General features: G+C 38.6%; 1 protein-coding gene across 2 annotated transcripts in view; it reads left to right on the top strand.

The window, feature by feature from the left end:
• Nucleotides 1–18,055, top strand: part of LOC127413611 (leucine-rich repeat-containing protein 1-like) — a 159,098-nt gene that overhangs the window by 89,461 nt on the left and 51,582 nt on the right. For both annotated transcript variants that reach the window (XM_051650890.1, XM_051650891.1), the window contains exons 11-12: nucleotides 14,063–14,178; nucleotides 15,197–15,369. In XM_051650890.1, coding sequence (XP_051506850.1) covers nucleotides 14,063–14,178; nucleotides 15,197–15,369 — 289 coding nt within the window. The remainder of the gene's footprint in view (nucleotides 1–14,062; nucleotides 14,179–15,196; nucleotides 15,370–18,055) is intronic.

Raw genomic sequence — 18,055 nt, forward strand, 5'->3', positions numbered from 1 at the left:
ACTACTACTGTAGTTTTGTTGTGGTTTATCATTAAAAGACATTCCTTCTTGGTATTGGCTTGTTCAGAACATATTTACATGCCCATAAAAACAGTCATACTCAAGCGTGTATGATATAAAATAATAATACAAAAAAACATACAATTTAGTGCATTTATGAGTGGGTTTATTTTTTATTTTTTTTAGCTGACACATATTACTTTTTCAGTGATATACTTTCTCCCAATCCAGCTTAATATGTAGAGACAACAATAAATAAGTCATTAATAGGTTCATTTTCTCAAACTGTTAACACTCTCTCTGTTGCACTAAAACAAATTCACACACGCACATCAACGGCATTTCTTTTGTCTGTTCTTCAAAGTATAATCAAGTGTGCTTCTTCAAATGCGTGTCTTTGTGTCTAACGGCATTTATTGTCATTTGTCACTCCGAGACATCTTACAAGTTGCCAGCCACAGTGGTGGATAGATGAGCTTATAATTTTATAAAAGCACTTACATTAATTCTTTGGTTTTAAAACTCGTGTATTATTTGAGCTTTAACGTTGTTTAAATTGACATTTTTACAGTCTTTTTATGGTTTTAGGCTCAAAGTTGTAAAATTGACTATAATTTTACACAGAACAGGTTAGTAAATGATTTTATCACAAATCATGTTTACACGCATATCGTTTATGTCTTGGGGCTATACTTTTGAATAAGTGAGTATTTTAATGTAAAACAAATAATAATAATTTAAGTTTGTAAGTGCCTCACTGTAACCCAGTCAAAAGTCAAAGTCAAAATACATTTTTGTGGTAATCAACATTATTCCACAAATGCTGACGATTGAGTTTAACTTGTATTGAGCCTGGAATATTCCTTTAACAAGTGCAAAATTGGCACTTTCACTAGCAACGAGCATCTAACAGACTCGCGCAGATGTGGCGGTTTATTAACGAGAGAAAATCTCTCTCTTTTTTAGCGCATCAATGCTAGTTATGATTAAAATGTATATTTCTTTTTACTTTTGTATCTAACTGTAGAGAACAGAAAGGATATTAAAAGACACATTATTCAATGAAAGTGGAGTGCGGGACCTCATCTTTGATGGACACATTACACGGAAGAATTTAATCTCAAGCACTTTTCAACAAAACATGGCGATTCAAGTACTTACATTCTAAAAGTTAACTTTAAGCACTTCAGGGACCTTGTGCGAACCCTGTAAACAGTGTAGAAAAAGCGCAGTAGGGGTAAAATCAAGCAATAGAAAGATTATGACACTTTTTGAAAATTTCAAGAGAAAAAAGATATGGTTCGTAATTTTTTTTGGTTCGCGATATATCAAAAGTCAATATATTATCCCATTCCTAGTAGCTAGCTAGCTAACCCAGCTAATACAAAGTTAAATGCTACTGAATCATAGCTGACGTGTAACAGTTAATAATCTCAACTGACCTCTGTTCAGATGCCTCACAAAATTGGACGTTGTTGATAAAGCGTCTGTAACTTTTTTTTTCCTTCGATATTGTATTCTTTATATCCAAATGATATTACCTTTGGTATTATTTTGGCTGTCGTCCTTGAATGCGCAGTCTTCAAACTTGGTCCTACTCTCGTAGAAGTTGATTGGTTTTTGTCTGATTGGTTGAATGTGGAGCGTGGAAATGCAGATTTGCAAATCAAATGAAATGTTCATTGGGGAAATTAATCGTTGATTTGCTGCACATTTTTAAATGTACAACTGATCTTTTGTTTTGGAAGGTATAAATCTTTCCAAGTCAGAGGGTTTGAGTCTTAGTCAAGTCGCAAGTCATTGTTGTCTAAGTCTAGTCACAAGTCTTCTTTGTGTCGAATCGCAAGTCATCAAATTTGTGACTGGAGTCCAAGTCAAGTTCAAGTCATGCGACTCGAGTCCACAACCCTGGTTATCTTTCCTATAAATTTTGTGAAAAAAAAAAATATATATATATATATATATATATATATATATATATATATATATATATATATATATATATATATATATATATATACAGGTGCATCTCAATAAATTAGAATGTCATGGAAAAGTTCATTTATTTCAGTAATTCAACTCAAATTGTGAAACTCGTGTATTAAATAAATTCAGTGCACAAAGACTGAAGTAGTTTAAGTCTTTGGTTCTTTTAATTGTGATGATTTTGGCTCACATTTAACAAAAACCCACCAATTCACTATCTCAAAAAATTAGAATACATCATAAGACCAATAAAAAAAAACATTTTTAGTGAATTGTTGGCCTTCTGGAAAGTATGTTCATTTACTGTATATGTACTCAATACTTGGTAGGGGCTCCTTTTGCTTTAATTACTGCCTCAATTCGGCGTGGCATGGAGGTGATCAGTTTGTGGCACTGCTGAGGTGGTATGGAAGCCCAGGTTTCTTTGACAGTGGCCTTCAGCTCATCTGCATTTTTTGGTCTCTTGTTTCTCATTTTCCTCTTGACAATACCCCATAGATTCTCTATGGGGTTCAGGTCTGGTGAGTTTGCTGGCCAGTCAAGCACACCAACACCATGGTCATTTAACCAACTTTTGGTGCTTTTGGCAGTGTGGGCAGGTGCCAAATCCTGCTGGAAAATGAAATCAGCATCTTTAAAAAGCTGGTCAGCAGAAGGAAGCATGAAGTGCTCCAAAATTTCTTGGTAAATGGGTGCAGTGACTTTGGTTTTCAAAAAACACAATGGACCAACACCAGCAGATGACATTGCACCCCAAATCATCACAGACTGTGGAAACTTAACACTGGACTTCAAGCAACTTGGGCTATGAGCTTCTCCACCCTTCCTCCAGACTCTAGGACCTTGGTTTCCAAATGAAATACAAAACTTGCTCTCATCTGAAAAGAGGACTTTGGACCACTGGGCAACAGTCCGGTTCTTCTTCTCCTTAGCCCAGGTAAGACGCCTCTGACGTTGTCTGTGGTTCAGGAGTGGCTTAACAAGAGGAATATGACAACTGTAGCCAAATTCCTTGACACGTCTGTGTGTGGTGGCTCTTGATGCCTTGACCCCATTCTCAGTCCATTCCTTGTGAAGTTCACCCAAATTCTTGAATCGATTTTGCTTGACAATCATAAGGCTGCGGTTCTCTCGGTTGGTTGTGCATCTTTTTCTTCCACACTTTTTCCTTCCACTCAACTTTCTGTTAACATGCTTGGATACAGCACTCTGTGAACAGCCAGCTTCTTTGGCAATGAATGTTTGTGGCTTACCCTCCTTGTGAAGGGTGTCAATGATTGTCTTCTGGACAACTGTCAGATCAGCAGTCTTCCCCATGATTGTGTAGCCTAGTGAACCAAACTGAGAGACCATTTTGAAGGCTCAGGAAACCTTTGCAGGTGTTTTGAGTTGATTAGCTGATTGGCATGTCACCATATTCTAATTTTTTGAGATAGTGAATTGGTGGGTTTTTGTAAAATATGAGCCAAAATCATCACAATTAAAAGAAGCAAAGACTTAAACTACTTCAGTCTGTGTGCATTGAATTTATTTAATACACGAGTTTCACAATTTGAGTTGAATTACTGAAATAAATGAACTTTTCCATGACATTCTAATTTATTGAGATGCACCTGTATATGTTGTAATGCCTATTTTTGTATAACCCACTGAATTAAATACTGTACAAATGAAAGGTTCTTAATGTCGGCATGAAATGAAAATTCACCCTGTCTATTTTCTAAATGCATGTTATTGATTTTATTGTGAACGATTCATCCATGCATATGTTTTTTTTTTGACCTCGTAAACTTTAATCAAAACACGATCTTCCGGTGAAACGACAGACTTCTCTCTGGTGAAGTATGCAGGACTTCTCCAATCATTTAGTCAGCTTAAACCCCGCCCCTTTCTTATAAATACCACAACCTTGTGTAGAGTTGAACGAAGCGTCAATCGCATGCTGGTGAAGATGGCAAGGTGTATTTTTGTCTGTTTTCCTTAAATACTATCATTCCTTAACCCAAACATCCTTGGTTACCGGTCAGCTGGCTTGAATTTACATTTCGAATGAGGAGGAATAACAACGAGTTCACGGTTGTGTTCAAGACATTTCACACCTGAATTGCTGAGGTGATCACTAATGAATACAATGCTTCGGATGCCTCTGGAGTTTATTTATATTTTTGAATGCAGTTATCTTGGGATGCACAGCACCTTTATATTTAATGTATTGTGATACAAAACTTTAAAATATGGTTATCTTTTACTCACTCATTTTTCAACGGCTACAGCCTCTTCGTAAGTAAAGACTGTGATGTACTCGTGCGTTTATGTTGTCAGTTTGTTCATAATTGTGTTGAGATCGCTGCTCAATTTCACAGATAACGGTTTTAGGGGTGTGTGTGTCCACTGCAAACTCGCATTCAGATCTGCCTCCGTTCCGCTATGCAACGCTCATATTTTCACAATCCAATCAAAAACCAATGTATGAACTCAAATCCCCACCCTAGATATTTTTCTTTTTCGATAAGCTGTATCACTCGGAAATACGTCACAATATGGAAGTCAGTCACAACTTCCGTTTCATGACGACTTAATTTCATTTGATTATTCTTGGTCACATTTGCAAAGCAGTCCTGCTCAGAATGTTGCTCAGATATCTACCCTGTAATATCAAAATCTGTTAATTGTTAACTTGCAATTATTTTTCCAAACCTGACCCAAACCACATCTATATGTGAATTGAAATGCATAGTTGGGAAAGGGTTTGGACCAGTTAGTTTTTCAATATGTTTTTTCTTCACTCAGGACACAGCGTGCAGTACTGTCTACAGCTGTCTAAATTCACTCATTTACGCTTACTTGTGGCATTCACTGTGTAATAAATGTATTAGGCACAGCAAATGAATGAAAAGAATGTCTAAATATGGTAACACGTTACATTTATGATGTCTGATACGCCTCACTGAAGAAAAAAAAAAGGTGAAAAAGCAGTTTGTCCGATTTAATAAGTCATATTATTTGTGATCTACACAACAAAATTGTGTTTCTCTTCTAAACTTGTTTTCTTTGCTTTCGATTAGTGTAATTCTAAAATGTGTTCTATACTGTATATTATATTCACATTTCATCATGTGAACCAATCAAGTATGTTCAACAACATTGTGAGGGGATTTGTAGATCCGAGCATGAGACTTGATGCAGAGAGTAAAAATGTTGATATTAAGTGTTATTTTATGCATTTCTGAGCAAGAAGAGATAAGGGGGAGACTTAATAGTGTTTAATGTTGTTATTTGGGGATTTAAAAACTATTCTTTTACACTGGGTTACCGTTGTGGTGAAAGTGGAGCTTTTTGCTTAGGCTGAGGATGGATACATAAACAACATGTTATTTCTTGCTTTACTACCTGCCATTTAGCATGATAATGTTGCTAGCTAAAAGTTAGCTAACTAGCATAACATTACAACATAAATCAGTAATGTGACATAAAAGTATTATGTAAAATTGAGGAAATGAATCATGTTAGGAATGCAAATAAAATCACTTTTTGAGGCAACTTTATTCCATTATGTTGTAATTACATGAACAAATTATGTTTTTTGTCACAGAATTAATGAGCTAAACCAGGAGGATTTTTTATTTTTTTATTTTTATTTTTTTTATGAAACTTAATTGATTAATGTGGAACCAACGCACATGATTAATAATAATACTAATACATTTTATTTATATAGCGCCTTTCCACAAGCACAAGGACACTTTACACTCCATATACATTTAACAGGACAAAGTACATTAATTTCAACAGAAGTTACAGTCTCAATTACAAAGGGGGAAATAAAACATCAATCAGTAATAGACAGATAATGCGCTGAGAAAAGATGTGTTTTAAGCTGATGTTTAAAGATAGAAATTGAGGAGATGTCACGGAGGCTCTGAGGTAGAGAGTTACACAGTTTAGGTGCAATTACACTGAAGGATCTCCCACCAAAAGTAGAAAGACGAAATCTAGGGACAGACAACAATTTGGAATCAGAAGAATGAAGAGTGCATGCTGGTGTGTATGGGTGCAGCAGATCACATATATAACGAGGTGCCAGATCATTGAGAGCTTTGTATGTCAGGAGAAGAATTTTAAGCTTAATACGGCATGAGACAGGGAGCCAGTGAAGACTAAACACGATGGGAGTGATGTGTGCAGAACGCTTGGTGTTATTGAGAACTCTAGCTGCAGAGTTTGGGATGTATTGTAATCGGGCAATAGTTTTAGGTGGTAGGCCAGTAAAGAGGCAGTTACAGTAGTCGATACGTGATGATATGAAAGCATGAACTAGTGATTCTGCATCCTTTAAACTGAGAATGGGGCGAAGTCGTGCAATGTGACGTAGATGGAAGATAGCAGTTTTAGTGATGGTTCTAATGTGAGCTTCAAAAGTAAGAGATGGATCAAAAGTGATTCCCAGATTCTTAATGGTTTTAGAGGGTTTGGTCAGATTTCCATCAATATTGACACAAATGTCAATATTTCTTATAAGTGTTTGTGGCCCAGAAATCATGATCTCAGTTTTGTCAGCATTGAATTTGAGGAAATTACTGTTTAACCAAATTGTTACATCATTGATACAGGCAGTTAATGAGCTGATGGCATGTGTTTCATCAAAATGTGCGAATGTATAAATCTGGGTGTCATCAGCATAGCAGTGATAACTGAGACCATGACGACGGATGATCTGACCTAGTGGGAGAACATAAATTATGAACCTAGTACAGAACCCTGGGGGATACCCTGAGTGAGAGGAGCAGTAGGGGATTTGTTTTTCTTAATAGAGATGAAATATTGTCTGTTAGTAAGGTAGGAAGAAAACCAGGATAGAGCAGTGCCAGTAATACCAATGTCTGAAAGTCGGGAAAGGAGTGTTTTGTGACGTACAGTGTCAAAAGCAGAGCTCAGGTCAAGCAAGATCAGAATACAGAGAAATCCAGAGTCAGCAGAGAGGAGGAGATCATTAATAACCTTCAAGAGAGCAGTTTCAGTGCTGTGGAATAGGCAAAAACCAGATTGGAAAGGGTCATAGAGATTATTAGCTGAAAGATGTGATTGTAACTGGGAGGCTAGAACTTATTCCAGAAGTTTAGATATAAAAGGCAGGTTTGAAGTAGGACGATAGTTGCAGAGGGAAGATGGATCTAAGTTGGGACCTTTTAAGGACTGGTGTAACAGCTGCAATTTTAAGATCAGTTGGAACAATTGCAAATGCAAGAGATGTGTTTATCATATGCAAAATAGGTGCCGAAATGACTGACTCACAGTGTTTAAGACCATGCACATTCAAAGCATTTTTTTTTTTTTTTTCAGTGCTCATGAGTTCAGCACCGTTGTACCAACACTCAAGCCATTACTTTGGCAACTGATGTAGATAACAAATAATATCAAACAGAATTTGCAATATGACAGTCACATTGGATTTAGGTTTAGTGTGAACAAATCCATAATTATGCTGTGTAAGGGTAAAAGGGAAAGGAGGAGGCGAGAACCGGCTTGATAATATAAATAATATTTTAATAATAAACTGAACCAAAAAGACAAACACACACAGGTGTCGGACAGCTGCCCGTAACTCTCTGTCGCACTGCCATCTCCGGTCGCCTTTATCCCTGTCGGGCTTCATCAGCCTAATTAGGGGCTGGGTGTGCGGAATCACGACCCGGCCCCGCCATCCGCCCTGCCACATTCCTCCCTCGTTCTCTCAGGCTGGGAAGCCCTCGGCATGACGTACATCCCCCCCCTTTCCCTTGGAAGTCCTCCGGCCCCAGACAGACGGAATACCCTGCCGCGTTCCGGTGGACGGAAGGGGTCTCCCCCGCCTCTGGCAGCGGTCGGCCAGGAGCCCCTCCCCGCTCGCGGTCGGCGGTCTCAGACCCCACCACGTTTCAACGGCTGGTAGGGGTCTCCTCTGCCCCTGGCAGCGGCCCTGACTGCTCCAGTCGGTCGGTTAGGAGCTCCTCCTACCCTCATGGTTGGCAGCCGTTCCTCCTCTCTCAGGCGGCCGGGCTCCTCCGTCCCCCGGCGGATGGCCGCGGCTGCTCCGTTGGAGTGGATGGTAGTGGCGAGGACTCTACTACAGCGCATTCCTCCTCCTTCCTGTGTTTCGGCACCAGTGTAAGGGTAAAAGGGAAAGGAGGAGGCGAGAACTGGCTTGATAATATAAATAATATTTTAATAATAAACTGAACCACAAAGACAAACACACACAGGTGTCGGACAGCTGCCCGTAACACACTCTCTCTCTCTCTCACTCTGTCTTAATTAGGGTCCGGGTGTGCGGAATCATGACCCTGCCCCGCCCTCTGCCCTGCCACATGCTATTTTTGTCCTTTTGATAATAAAACATTAATAAAAATTCCACACTCTAAGGACTTTTAAGAAGCAACCCAATGCAAAATAAAACATGCTCCTTTGCTTTTAACATGTTCAAAGTCTTTGTTTGGAGTGATAGCACAAACATGCGGTCACTTGAGGAAATGTCTCTGTGAGCACGTCTGCCGTGAGTGCTTTGGTTTTCATGCCGATTCATCTAACAGTGGCCTGCTATCATGCTAATTGGTCTCATGAATGGTAATCCTTGCACTTGTTAACCAGCAAATCCTGTTTAGTTCATCTGCACCCCACTGGCAAAGCTCAGCCAATGGCTTATTAGCACAGTGGCCTCAGGCATCCTGCCATCGCCCGTCACATGACTGTGCCTACTCGTACAAACTGTAATGCTCTATTTATTTGTGTGTGCATGTGTGGCATGTCTCAATATTATTCTGCACCTTTGGCTTTGTGGACTTCTAGAAAGTCTCGTTAAAATTATTTTCTACATTTATAATAATTTGTATTTATTTTTAGAATGGATTTTCATAGTTTAATATTGCAATTGTGGGTCTGGGATAGGGATAAAACAGTCAAAGCTAGGCATTTAAAAAGTATCCAATTCAGTTTTTCAAATTTTTTATTTTTTCTTTTTTCTTTATTTGTATACTTATGTACATCTCAGAATATTTAATTTCACTTTTGTAATTTTGCTCATAGTCATGAAAATTCCCACTACAGTGTTATTTACATCACATTTTAAAGTGCTATTAAAAAGTGGTTAAAAGAATTCTGTGGTGCAAATGACTCTGATTGTATTAACATTTTTATGTTATGTTATTCAATGTTTTTTAAATGAAATGGCTGACTTCTGAGTCTTGCAAAGGCTACTTTCATAGCTAAAATTGTATGTAACCTAAATACACATTTAAAAATGTATTATTATTTTTTTTACACTTTTGCATAAATTGTCAAAGTTACAGTTTGACTGGAAGTAAAGCCCAATAGAAATACTGTAGCACATGGAAGTGATTGGTCAGTGGTGGTCGACCTTGACAAGAAGCTAAAATTTCCTTCTGTGATTGCCATTACCTCCTTGAAGTCGGACATAATGTTAAGGTTGGCATCAGCTTAGAAAGTTATAATGATTGAACTTACTGTCCCATGGGAAGAGGGACTGGATGCAGCCTATGAGAGGAAGAAGCTAAAATATGCTGATCTAGCTGCCAAGTGCAGGGAAAATGGATGGAGGGCTGCCACTTACCCTATAGAGATCGGGTGTCAAGGGTTTATTGGAACATCAGTGCAGCACCTGTTGAAAAACATTGGTATCTTTGAATCAGTGTTAATAATAATAATTATTAACAAACAAACAGCAAAATTATTGATTTGAAAACATTTTAGTAATTTGAAATAAAGTAATTAACGCAAAGTAAATGAAAACGGAACCAACTTGAAGAAAAAAATTTAATTGAAAAAATGTGTGTGTGTGTGTGTGTGTATGTATGTGTATATATATATATGTGTGTGTATATACACACACACACACACACACACACTGGCGGCCAAAAGTTTGGAATAATGTACAGATTTTGCTGTTTCGGAAGGAAATTGGTACTTTAATTCACCAAAGTGGCATTCAACTGATCACAAAGTATAGTCAGGACATTACTGATGTAAAAAACAGCACCATCACTATTTGAAAAAAGTCATTTTTGATCAAATCTAGACAGCAGCCATCACTCCAACACCTTATCCTTGAGTAATCATGCTAAATTGCTAATTTGGTACTAGAAAATCACTTGCCATTATATCAAACACAGTTGAAAGCTATTTGGTTTGTTAAATGAAGCTTAACATTGTCTTTATGTTTGTTTTTGAGTTGCCGCAGTATGCAATAGACTGACATGTCTTAAGGTCAATATTAGGTCAAAAATGGCAAAAAAGAAACAGCTTTCTCTAGAAACTCACCAATCAATCATTGTTTTAAGGAATGAAGGCTATACAATGCTTGAAATTGCCAAAAAACTGAAGATTTCATACAAAGGTGTACACTACAGTCTTCAAAGACAAAGGACAACTGTCTCTAACAAGGACAGAAAGAGATGTGGAAGACCAGATGTACATCAGTCTCTAGTTTGAGAAATAGACACCTCACATGTCCTCAGCTGACAGCTTCATTGAATTCTACCCACTCAACACCAGTTTCATGTTCAACAGTAAAGAGAAGACTCAGGGGTGCAGGCCTTATGGGAAGAATTGCAAAGAAAAAGACACTTTTGAAATAGAAAATCAAAAAGAAAAGGTTAGAGTGGGCAAAGAAACACAGACATTGAACAACAGATAATTGGAAAAGAGTGTTATGGATCTTAACCCCATTGAACATTTGTGGGATAAGATAGACTGTAAGGTGTGTGAGAAGTGCCCGACAAGACAGCCACATCTATGGCAAGTGCTACAGGAAGTGTGGGGTGAAATGTCACCTGAGTATCTGGACAAACTGACAGCTAGAATGCCAAGGATCTACATAGCTGTCATTGCTGCACGTAGAGGATTTTTTGATGAGAACTCTTTGAAATAGTTTAAGTATTGAAGTATTTTTTTCAAATTGTAATAGTAATTTTTCATGTTATTAATGTCCTGACTATACATTGTGATCAGTTGAATAAAAGTACCAATTTCTTTCCATAAGATCAAAATCTGTACATTATTCCAAACTTTTGGCCACCAGTGTGTGTGTGTGTATGTGTATGTATATATATATATATCCATTATCATGGTGCTATCTTTTCATTAAGTTGTCTCATATAGCTTGTGATGTAGGTTAGTTCATTGATTGCAAAAGTGAAAACAGTAAACGAGATCTGACTGCTTTAGAATGCAAAGTAATTGTGCAAATATTCAACCGTTTCCTCTTGAGTATTATAAAAGATGCTCTATTAGGCTCTGTATTTCTGAGGTCTTGCATATTTTACATGTAAATATGGCTGATTCCTTAACTGTAGTTACTAAAAACTGAAACTAAAATCTGAAGCACTATCCATGAAAGAAACTCAAACTAACCTGAAATGTAAAGTAAATTGGAAATTGTTTTGAAATAAAAATGAAATTGGGAAGGCATAACTATAATAATGTTGGCATAAGAAAAGCACTGGGGAAAGGGTCGCCTGAAGCGTGCACGCCTGTACAAACACACACAGCTCAATGTGTCACTGTAGTGTCTCTTGTGTCATCTTCAACACTCCACCAATGCCTTGTGTTCTTGAGAAACCCTCATCTCTTGTTCTGGAAGGGTTTGACAGCTGAATGAGATTTGAGGAATGTCATTGTCTTGTTTGAACAATGGATTTGTGTGCGAGTGAGACAGATTGTACTCCAAGTCTGTTCGCTCGGCTGTGACCTCTCTGACCTCATGCAGTGGACACAAAACAACACTCCAGTTCACTCACACAAGCCATCATTTCATCTTCAGCTTATATCAGACAGGGGGTTGAATTCACTAAACAATTGTGCCAATTTTATACAGCATTTCAATGCAAAAACCTGCGTCTTATCCACTAACCATATGCAATCTTGTTTAACCAGTCTTTGTACTGGTTTAGCACTCTGCCATTCACACATGCCTCCAGTGTAAATTAAGCTTAAGTAAACATACTTTTTCTAGCAATCATGGAAGAAGATATTCATCAAACGATGGAGAAGAGCATTAAAATGGTCATATATCCAGACAGGTGTTGTCAAGCACACTTTTAGCATCTTAAAGTGCTGATTCAGGTGTCTGGATCGCAATGGTGGAGTAATGCTGTTCAGTCCCAAAAAGTATGCCAGATTGCGTTCGTCATCTGACGACGACTCAACCTACAGTAGCACCCAGAATGACCTGCAAGATTAGGAAATCCCCTGTTTTGATTGCGTTTACAACTAATATATGGGTGTGTTTGCACCAATCCCTTTAGTGAATCGGATGCTAAAATTACTCAGCGTGAAAATGCACACTAGTGATCGTACTATATTATTGTTGCTTGCTACAAACTTGGCAACTATTAACAGCCTACAGTTTGGCTAATGAATTGCATTACTTTGTGGAAGAATGATTTATTCTGATTATTAATATTAATACATTTAGCTATTTATTGAACATTGGTGTTTTTGATTATATTGGTGTCACCACCATTTAAATTGTTTTGTTTTTTAAACAGTCGCACAAAGCAGATATTTAACCACATTTAAGGAGGTCTTGCTTCATGTAGTGCCTAAGAATGCTATTTAACTTTGGTAAAATGAATGAAATGTATTAAGTTATCAGTGGTAAAAAAAAATAACACCCAGCATCAAATGGCTTGTTGCTTTAATTCAGTACTGTGTGTTTAGAGGCTGTATTTCTGTTTGGGAAATTGCAGTGCATTAGAAGCCAGGCACAATCAACATTGTATGGTACACACAGCAGTTTCACATTTGAAGACTTGCTTTGCCTTTCAGTTACCATTAACTCTGGTTCAGACCACCACTAATTGCTTCTAATTTTAGTCTGCTGGCTTACTCGCCCTCTCAAACAGTTGATCATTAAGGGGAGGTTTTCTTGCTGTTAAGTGCACTTCATTTTGTTTGATTATGTTTTGCTCAGTCATTTTTTTCTGCAAATGATCATATTCTTAATTGATCTCAGAGTATACTGAGCTCAACAGTGACAACCTTTGCTCAAGAAGTAGTTTTCACATTTATTTTCTCCATAGGCATTTGAACATGTGACTCCAGATGTGGTAGTCTGCGTCTTTACTTGCTGAGCTACCCAGGCTCCCTGAAGGTTTCAAACTTAAACAGATTAGTGTGGATGTTACTTACTCATCCCATGAAGCATTGCGAATTACTTCGGCCATGTCTACACTAATCTGTTTGGGTTTGAAAACTGAGTTTTCAGTTTCTTAACATCATCGTTCTCCAAAATATGTGGTAATGGAAAGTGTTTTTTATAGTCTCCGTTCCGGTGGAGGAAATTGCGTTCTTGGGCCGGTCACACTACACTTTGCACTCCATTTACTCCCATTGAAGCGCATCCGAACACCGGAGACTGCAAACGCAAGCTCATGCAAATACATTTTGACAGTATGTTTTAACATTCTGAATATAATATTATTTGTTATTTGTGATAGATTTTTTTACTTACACCAGAAGCCCTCCTGTGTGACATCATATAATGGTCCGTTGTGTTGTCCGAAAAAAAATTCAGTGCTCAAAGTGTAGTGTGAGTGCCCCTTTCTAGTGTGGATGAGAGGCATAAAACATATGAGTGTGGACATGGTCTTAAAGGAGTGGGCTGCTGAGCTCTTTTGGTGCATTTCATTGCAAATCTGAAACTTCTTTGATTGGTGGGTTCCTCTTCAGGATTGTGGGTAGTGTAGATTTTCAAACAGGAATTCGGCAGTTAAACAAAAAAATGCTGTTTAATTCACTTTGATTTGTGGCTTCTACAGACAGTCAATCACTTAATAACCTTAGAGCTCATGGTAGGACTTTCCTGAAAGGTTTAGAAGTTAGCGTTAAAAATCAAATCTCTTTGGAGAAAATGAGTAGGATTTTTTCTTCAGGAATGCTACTGTTGCACTTCAGGATTTCAGGAGCAATTAGTCTCGGTCACAAGGGAATGTGCTCATATTCTCAGCTCACACCAAAGCACTCTCTTTCACCCAACACCTCCACTGGGATGTTTCTCCACTCGGTTTCCTCTGTTTCTTCACAGATCGGTGGCTGCAGCAGTCTGAATGTTTTGTGTGTGAGAGAAAATCGTCTAACACGAATCCCTCCAGAGCTCTCACAGGCTGCAGAACTGCACGTCCTTGATGTCTCTGGAAACAGGTTTGTCAGAACAAAGCGATCTTACCAGGGTGTTTGTGTTAAAGGTTGATTTAGACTGCAGGGAGCACAGCAGTTATCAAACGTATCAGTTCCTTTGAAACAGGGTGCTTCAGCATTGCTGTGCAGTTCAGAGCTCAAAGAAGGGTTAAAGAAATGATCTGAGTTCATTACAGAGGTGGGAAGCTGTTGATTTCCACAGAAAATATTTTGGGAATCTGAAAATAAAAGAACATGTTGTTTTTTTTGTTTTTGTTTTTTTTTTACCTGGCACCCAGGTAAACAATCCACATAATCTTTTATTTTACACACACAAAGATCAGCTTTTCAGCATAACATTGCACACACACACACAGTCAGCTTCGTGCGTCTCTCTGTTTCTCCTCAGGCGGTCTGGATTGCCTCTCTTATCCCTCTCCAGTTCTCACTGCAACACAGAACAGCTGTTAGAGATAATTTCCCACAGGTGTCAATCCTTACCGTTTTTCCTCTCCTGGCCTCGCTCTCCACAGACGTTGCTCAGCCACCCCCACATCACCACAGTCTGGTTTTTTAAATAAACAGATTTTAGAGAGTAATAAGCGTATTGGTGTGCATGTAAATGCATTCAGTGACTCTTAACCAGATGTTTATAACCTAGAAAAGTAGTCCCACCTGCAATGGAGGGTTTAAGCAAATTTACAGCTCATTTCTGCATTTAAATCTTCTATATTGCTTTTCCCCATAGTCTTCCACTGTAAGCGCACTACATATCAACAGGACTTTTTTTTTAACTGGATCACATTCATTAGAGGAAAAGTCAAAATTATGTTCTGTGTTAATCAACAGCATGCCACAGTGCTGTACATAGAGCTTAACTTAAAAGAATGTGTTAAAAAGAATGTGTTTGGGCAAGATGTGGCTTCAGTCACTGACCACGGCACTAAAATAAAATACAAACTGTTTGACATGCAAACTTTGAGAGTTTACAGTAACGCAGAGAAGCATGTGGTGACTGATATTGTGTTGTGTCCGTGTGAAGGCTGCTGTACCTGCCACTGACCCTCACTACTCTACGACTCAAAGCACTCTGGCTGTCTGAGAATCAGTCTCAACCCCTGCTCACCTTCCAGACAGACATGGACCCTGAGTCTGGCGAGAAGGTGCTCACCTGTGTACTGTTGCCGCAGCAACCCTGTGAATCAGAAAACAAAGGTAATATTATCACACTTACAGCAAAGCTTTATTTTGTCATATTATGTAGGATAGAGCAGGGGTTTTTAAACTGGGGCCTGGGGACCACCAGGGGACCAGAAGGTGGTGGAAGTGGGGTCCGCAGAAAAAAAAAAAAGTGTTAAAAATAAAAAAATCAATGATTTTTCCGAATTAAAATTATTACTATTACATTCTGCTTTCTAAAGACTGATCAGAAAGACCAAGAAAGAGTTGTTTGGCTGTATTCTCTGCAAATGCTTGGAAACAATATTTATTGTTATAAGCACTTTACAAATACATTTTAATTTAATTGTAATTGAAAATGTTTCTCTTCAGGTTGGTACATCTCATAGTGGAAATGATAAGAAAATACACTGATCAGCCACAACATTAAAACCACTAACAGGTGATTTGAATAACATTTATTATCCCGTTACAGTGGCACCTGCCAAGGGGTGGGATATATTAGGCAGCAACAGAACAGTCAGTTCTTGAATTTCATGTGTTGGAAGCAGGAAAAATGGGCAAGCGAAAGGATCTGAGTGACTTTGACAAGGGCCAAATTGTGATGGCTAGACGACTGGGTCAGAGCATCTCCAAAACGGCAGGTCTTGTGGGGTGTTCCCGGTATGCAGTTGTTAGTACCTACCAAAAGTGGTCTAAGGAAGGACAACCGGTGAACCGGTGACAGGGTCATGGGTGCCCAAGGCTCAGTGATGTGCATGGGGAGCGAAGGCTAGCCCGTCTGGTCCGAGCACAAATTGCTGAAAAACGTAATCCTGACCATGATAGAAAGGTGTCAGAACTCACAGTGCATCGCAGCTTGCTGCGTATGGGTTTGCGTAGCTGCAGACTGGTCAGAGTGCCCATGCTAACCCCTGTCCACCGCCAAAAGTGCCTACAATCGGCACGTGAGCATCAGAACTGGACCATGGAGCAATGAAACAAGGGGGCCTGGTCTGATGAATCACGTTTTCTTTTAGATCATGAGGATGGCCAGGAGCATGTGCGTCGTTTATCTGGGGATGAGATGGCAGTAGGATGCACTATGGGAAGAAGGCAGGGCGTCAGAGGCAGTGTGATGCTCTGGGCAATGTTCTGCTGGGAAACCTTGGGTCCTGGCATTCATGTGGATGTTACTTTGACACGTACCACCTATCTAAAGATTGCTGCAGACCACGTACACCCCGTCATGGCAACGGTATTCCCCTGATGGCAGTGGCCTCTTTCAGCAAGATAATGCGCCCTGCCACACTGCAAAAATTGTTCAGGAATGGTTTGAGGAACATGACAAAGAGTTCAAGGTGACTTGGCCTCCAAATTCCCCAGATCTCAGTCCCATTGTGCTTCTATGGGATGTGCTGGACCAACAAGTCCGATCCATGGAGGCCCCACCTCACAACTTACAGGACTTAAAGGATCTGCTGCTAACGTCTTTGTGCCAGATACCACAGGAAACCTTCAGAAGTCTTGTGAAGTCCATGCCTCAATGGGTCAGAGCTGTTTTGGCGGCACAATGGGGACCTACACGATATTAGGCAGGTGGTTTTAATGTTGTGGCTGATCGGTGTATATACACTGTAAACTTAAATTAAAAGTATATACTTCTATAGATAATATTTTAATAATTTATTTTGACTTGACTAGTACAACGACAATATAAAACCCAATTATTTAATTTTGCTAACATGTTGTCTTTATAATATAATTTTATTTTGTACACAGTAAAAATGAGTCTTTGTACATGAAATCCATCCCTGGGATAGAGATTTCACAAATATTTATTTTTACTAGTTGACTAGTTATAAAACAGTAAAGCGGGGGGATATATGTTCTGGGTTCTTTAACTGCTTTCAGTGGGCGCTTCATTCAAATTCAGCTGAAAATGCTCAAAGTGCTCTTTGTGGAGTTAAAGCACCCTGAAAGATTAGAGTTAAGGGCTTTAAATTTCGATCAGGTACGGTGGATAAGGATTTGACATTAATTATGACATTTCACAGATCACTGGGATTTTTTTTAATTGTTTTTTATTTTATTTTTTCATTTCTCAAAAAGGAATCACACAAATTCTGATCACAAACAGCTGTTTTTAATTTTCATAACCCAGTCGCTGTGACAGAAATCATCTTACGATGGTCTTGTATGAATAGAATCTCCAAGATTTAGCAAACCGGACCCCATCTTGCTACCCCCACAGCACGCAATGTCTGTTTATAAAAGGATATGTGAACATAAATGATGTACTACTTAGAAAATATGTACGTGCATTTATTTTAAATGCTGTAAGTAACTTGTTCAATCAAAACCAGCTGTTTTTAAGTTTGAATATTGAATAAGTCAAATACTGTTTGTGGATCAATCATTTGAATGAATATTGCATGTTTGATGGTAGTTTTGCTTTTTATACTTCACATTTCTCCAAATAAAATGCTACTGTCGATTATGGCACTTAAAATGTTTTCCAGTCCAACCAACATTATCCTTAGCGTAATACTTTCTTTTGGATATCTATAGAGCAGGTGTCTAGACCTCTGAGCTTCCCCTGTCCTTCCTCCCCGCTCATGTGCTGTTATACATACTGTCCGCTGATTGGACGGCTAAAGAGGATTATCTGCACTTAGCCCCCTCCTGTATCCATATCTCATCCAACTGCCATCAGAGCTTTTATTATGTTGGGTCTCTAAAC

Source organism: Myxocyprinus asiaticus, chromosome 23, assembly GCF_019703515.2.
Source record: "Myxocyprinus asiaticus isolate MX2 ecotype Aquarium Trade chromosome 23, UBuf_Myxa_2, whole genome shotgun sequence".
NCBI classification, from domain to species: Eukaryota; Metazoa; Chordata; class Actinopteri; order Cypriniformes; family Catostomidae; genus Myxocyprinus; species Myxocyprinus asiaticus.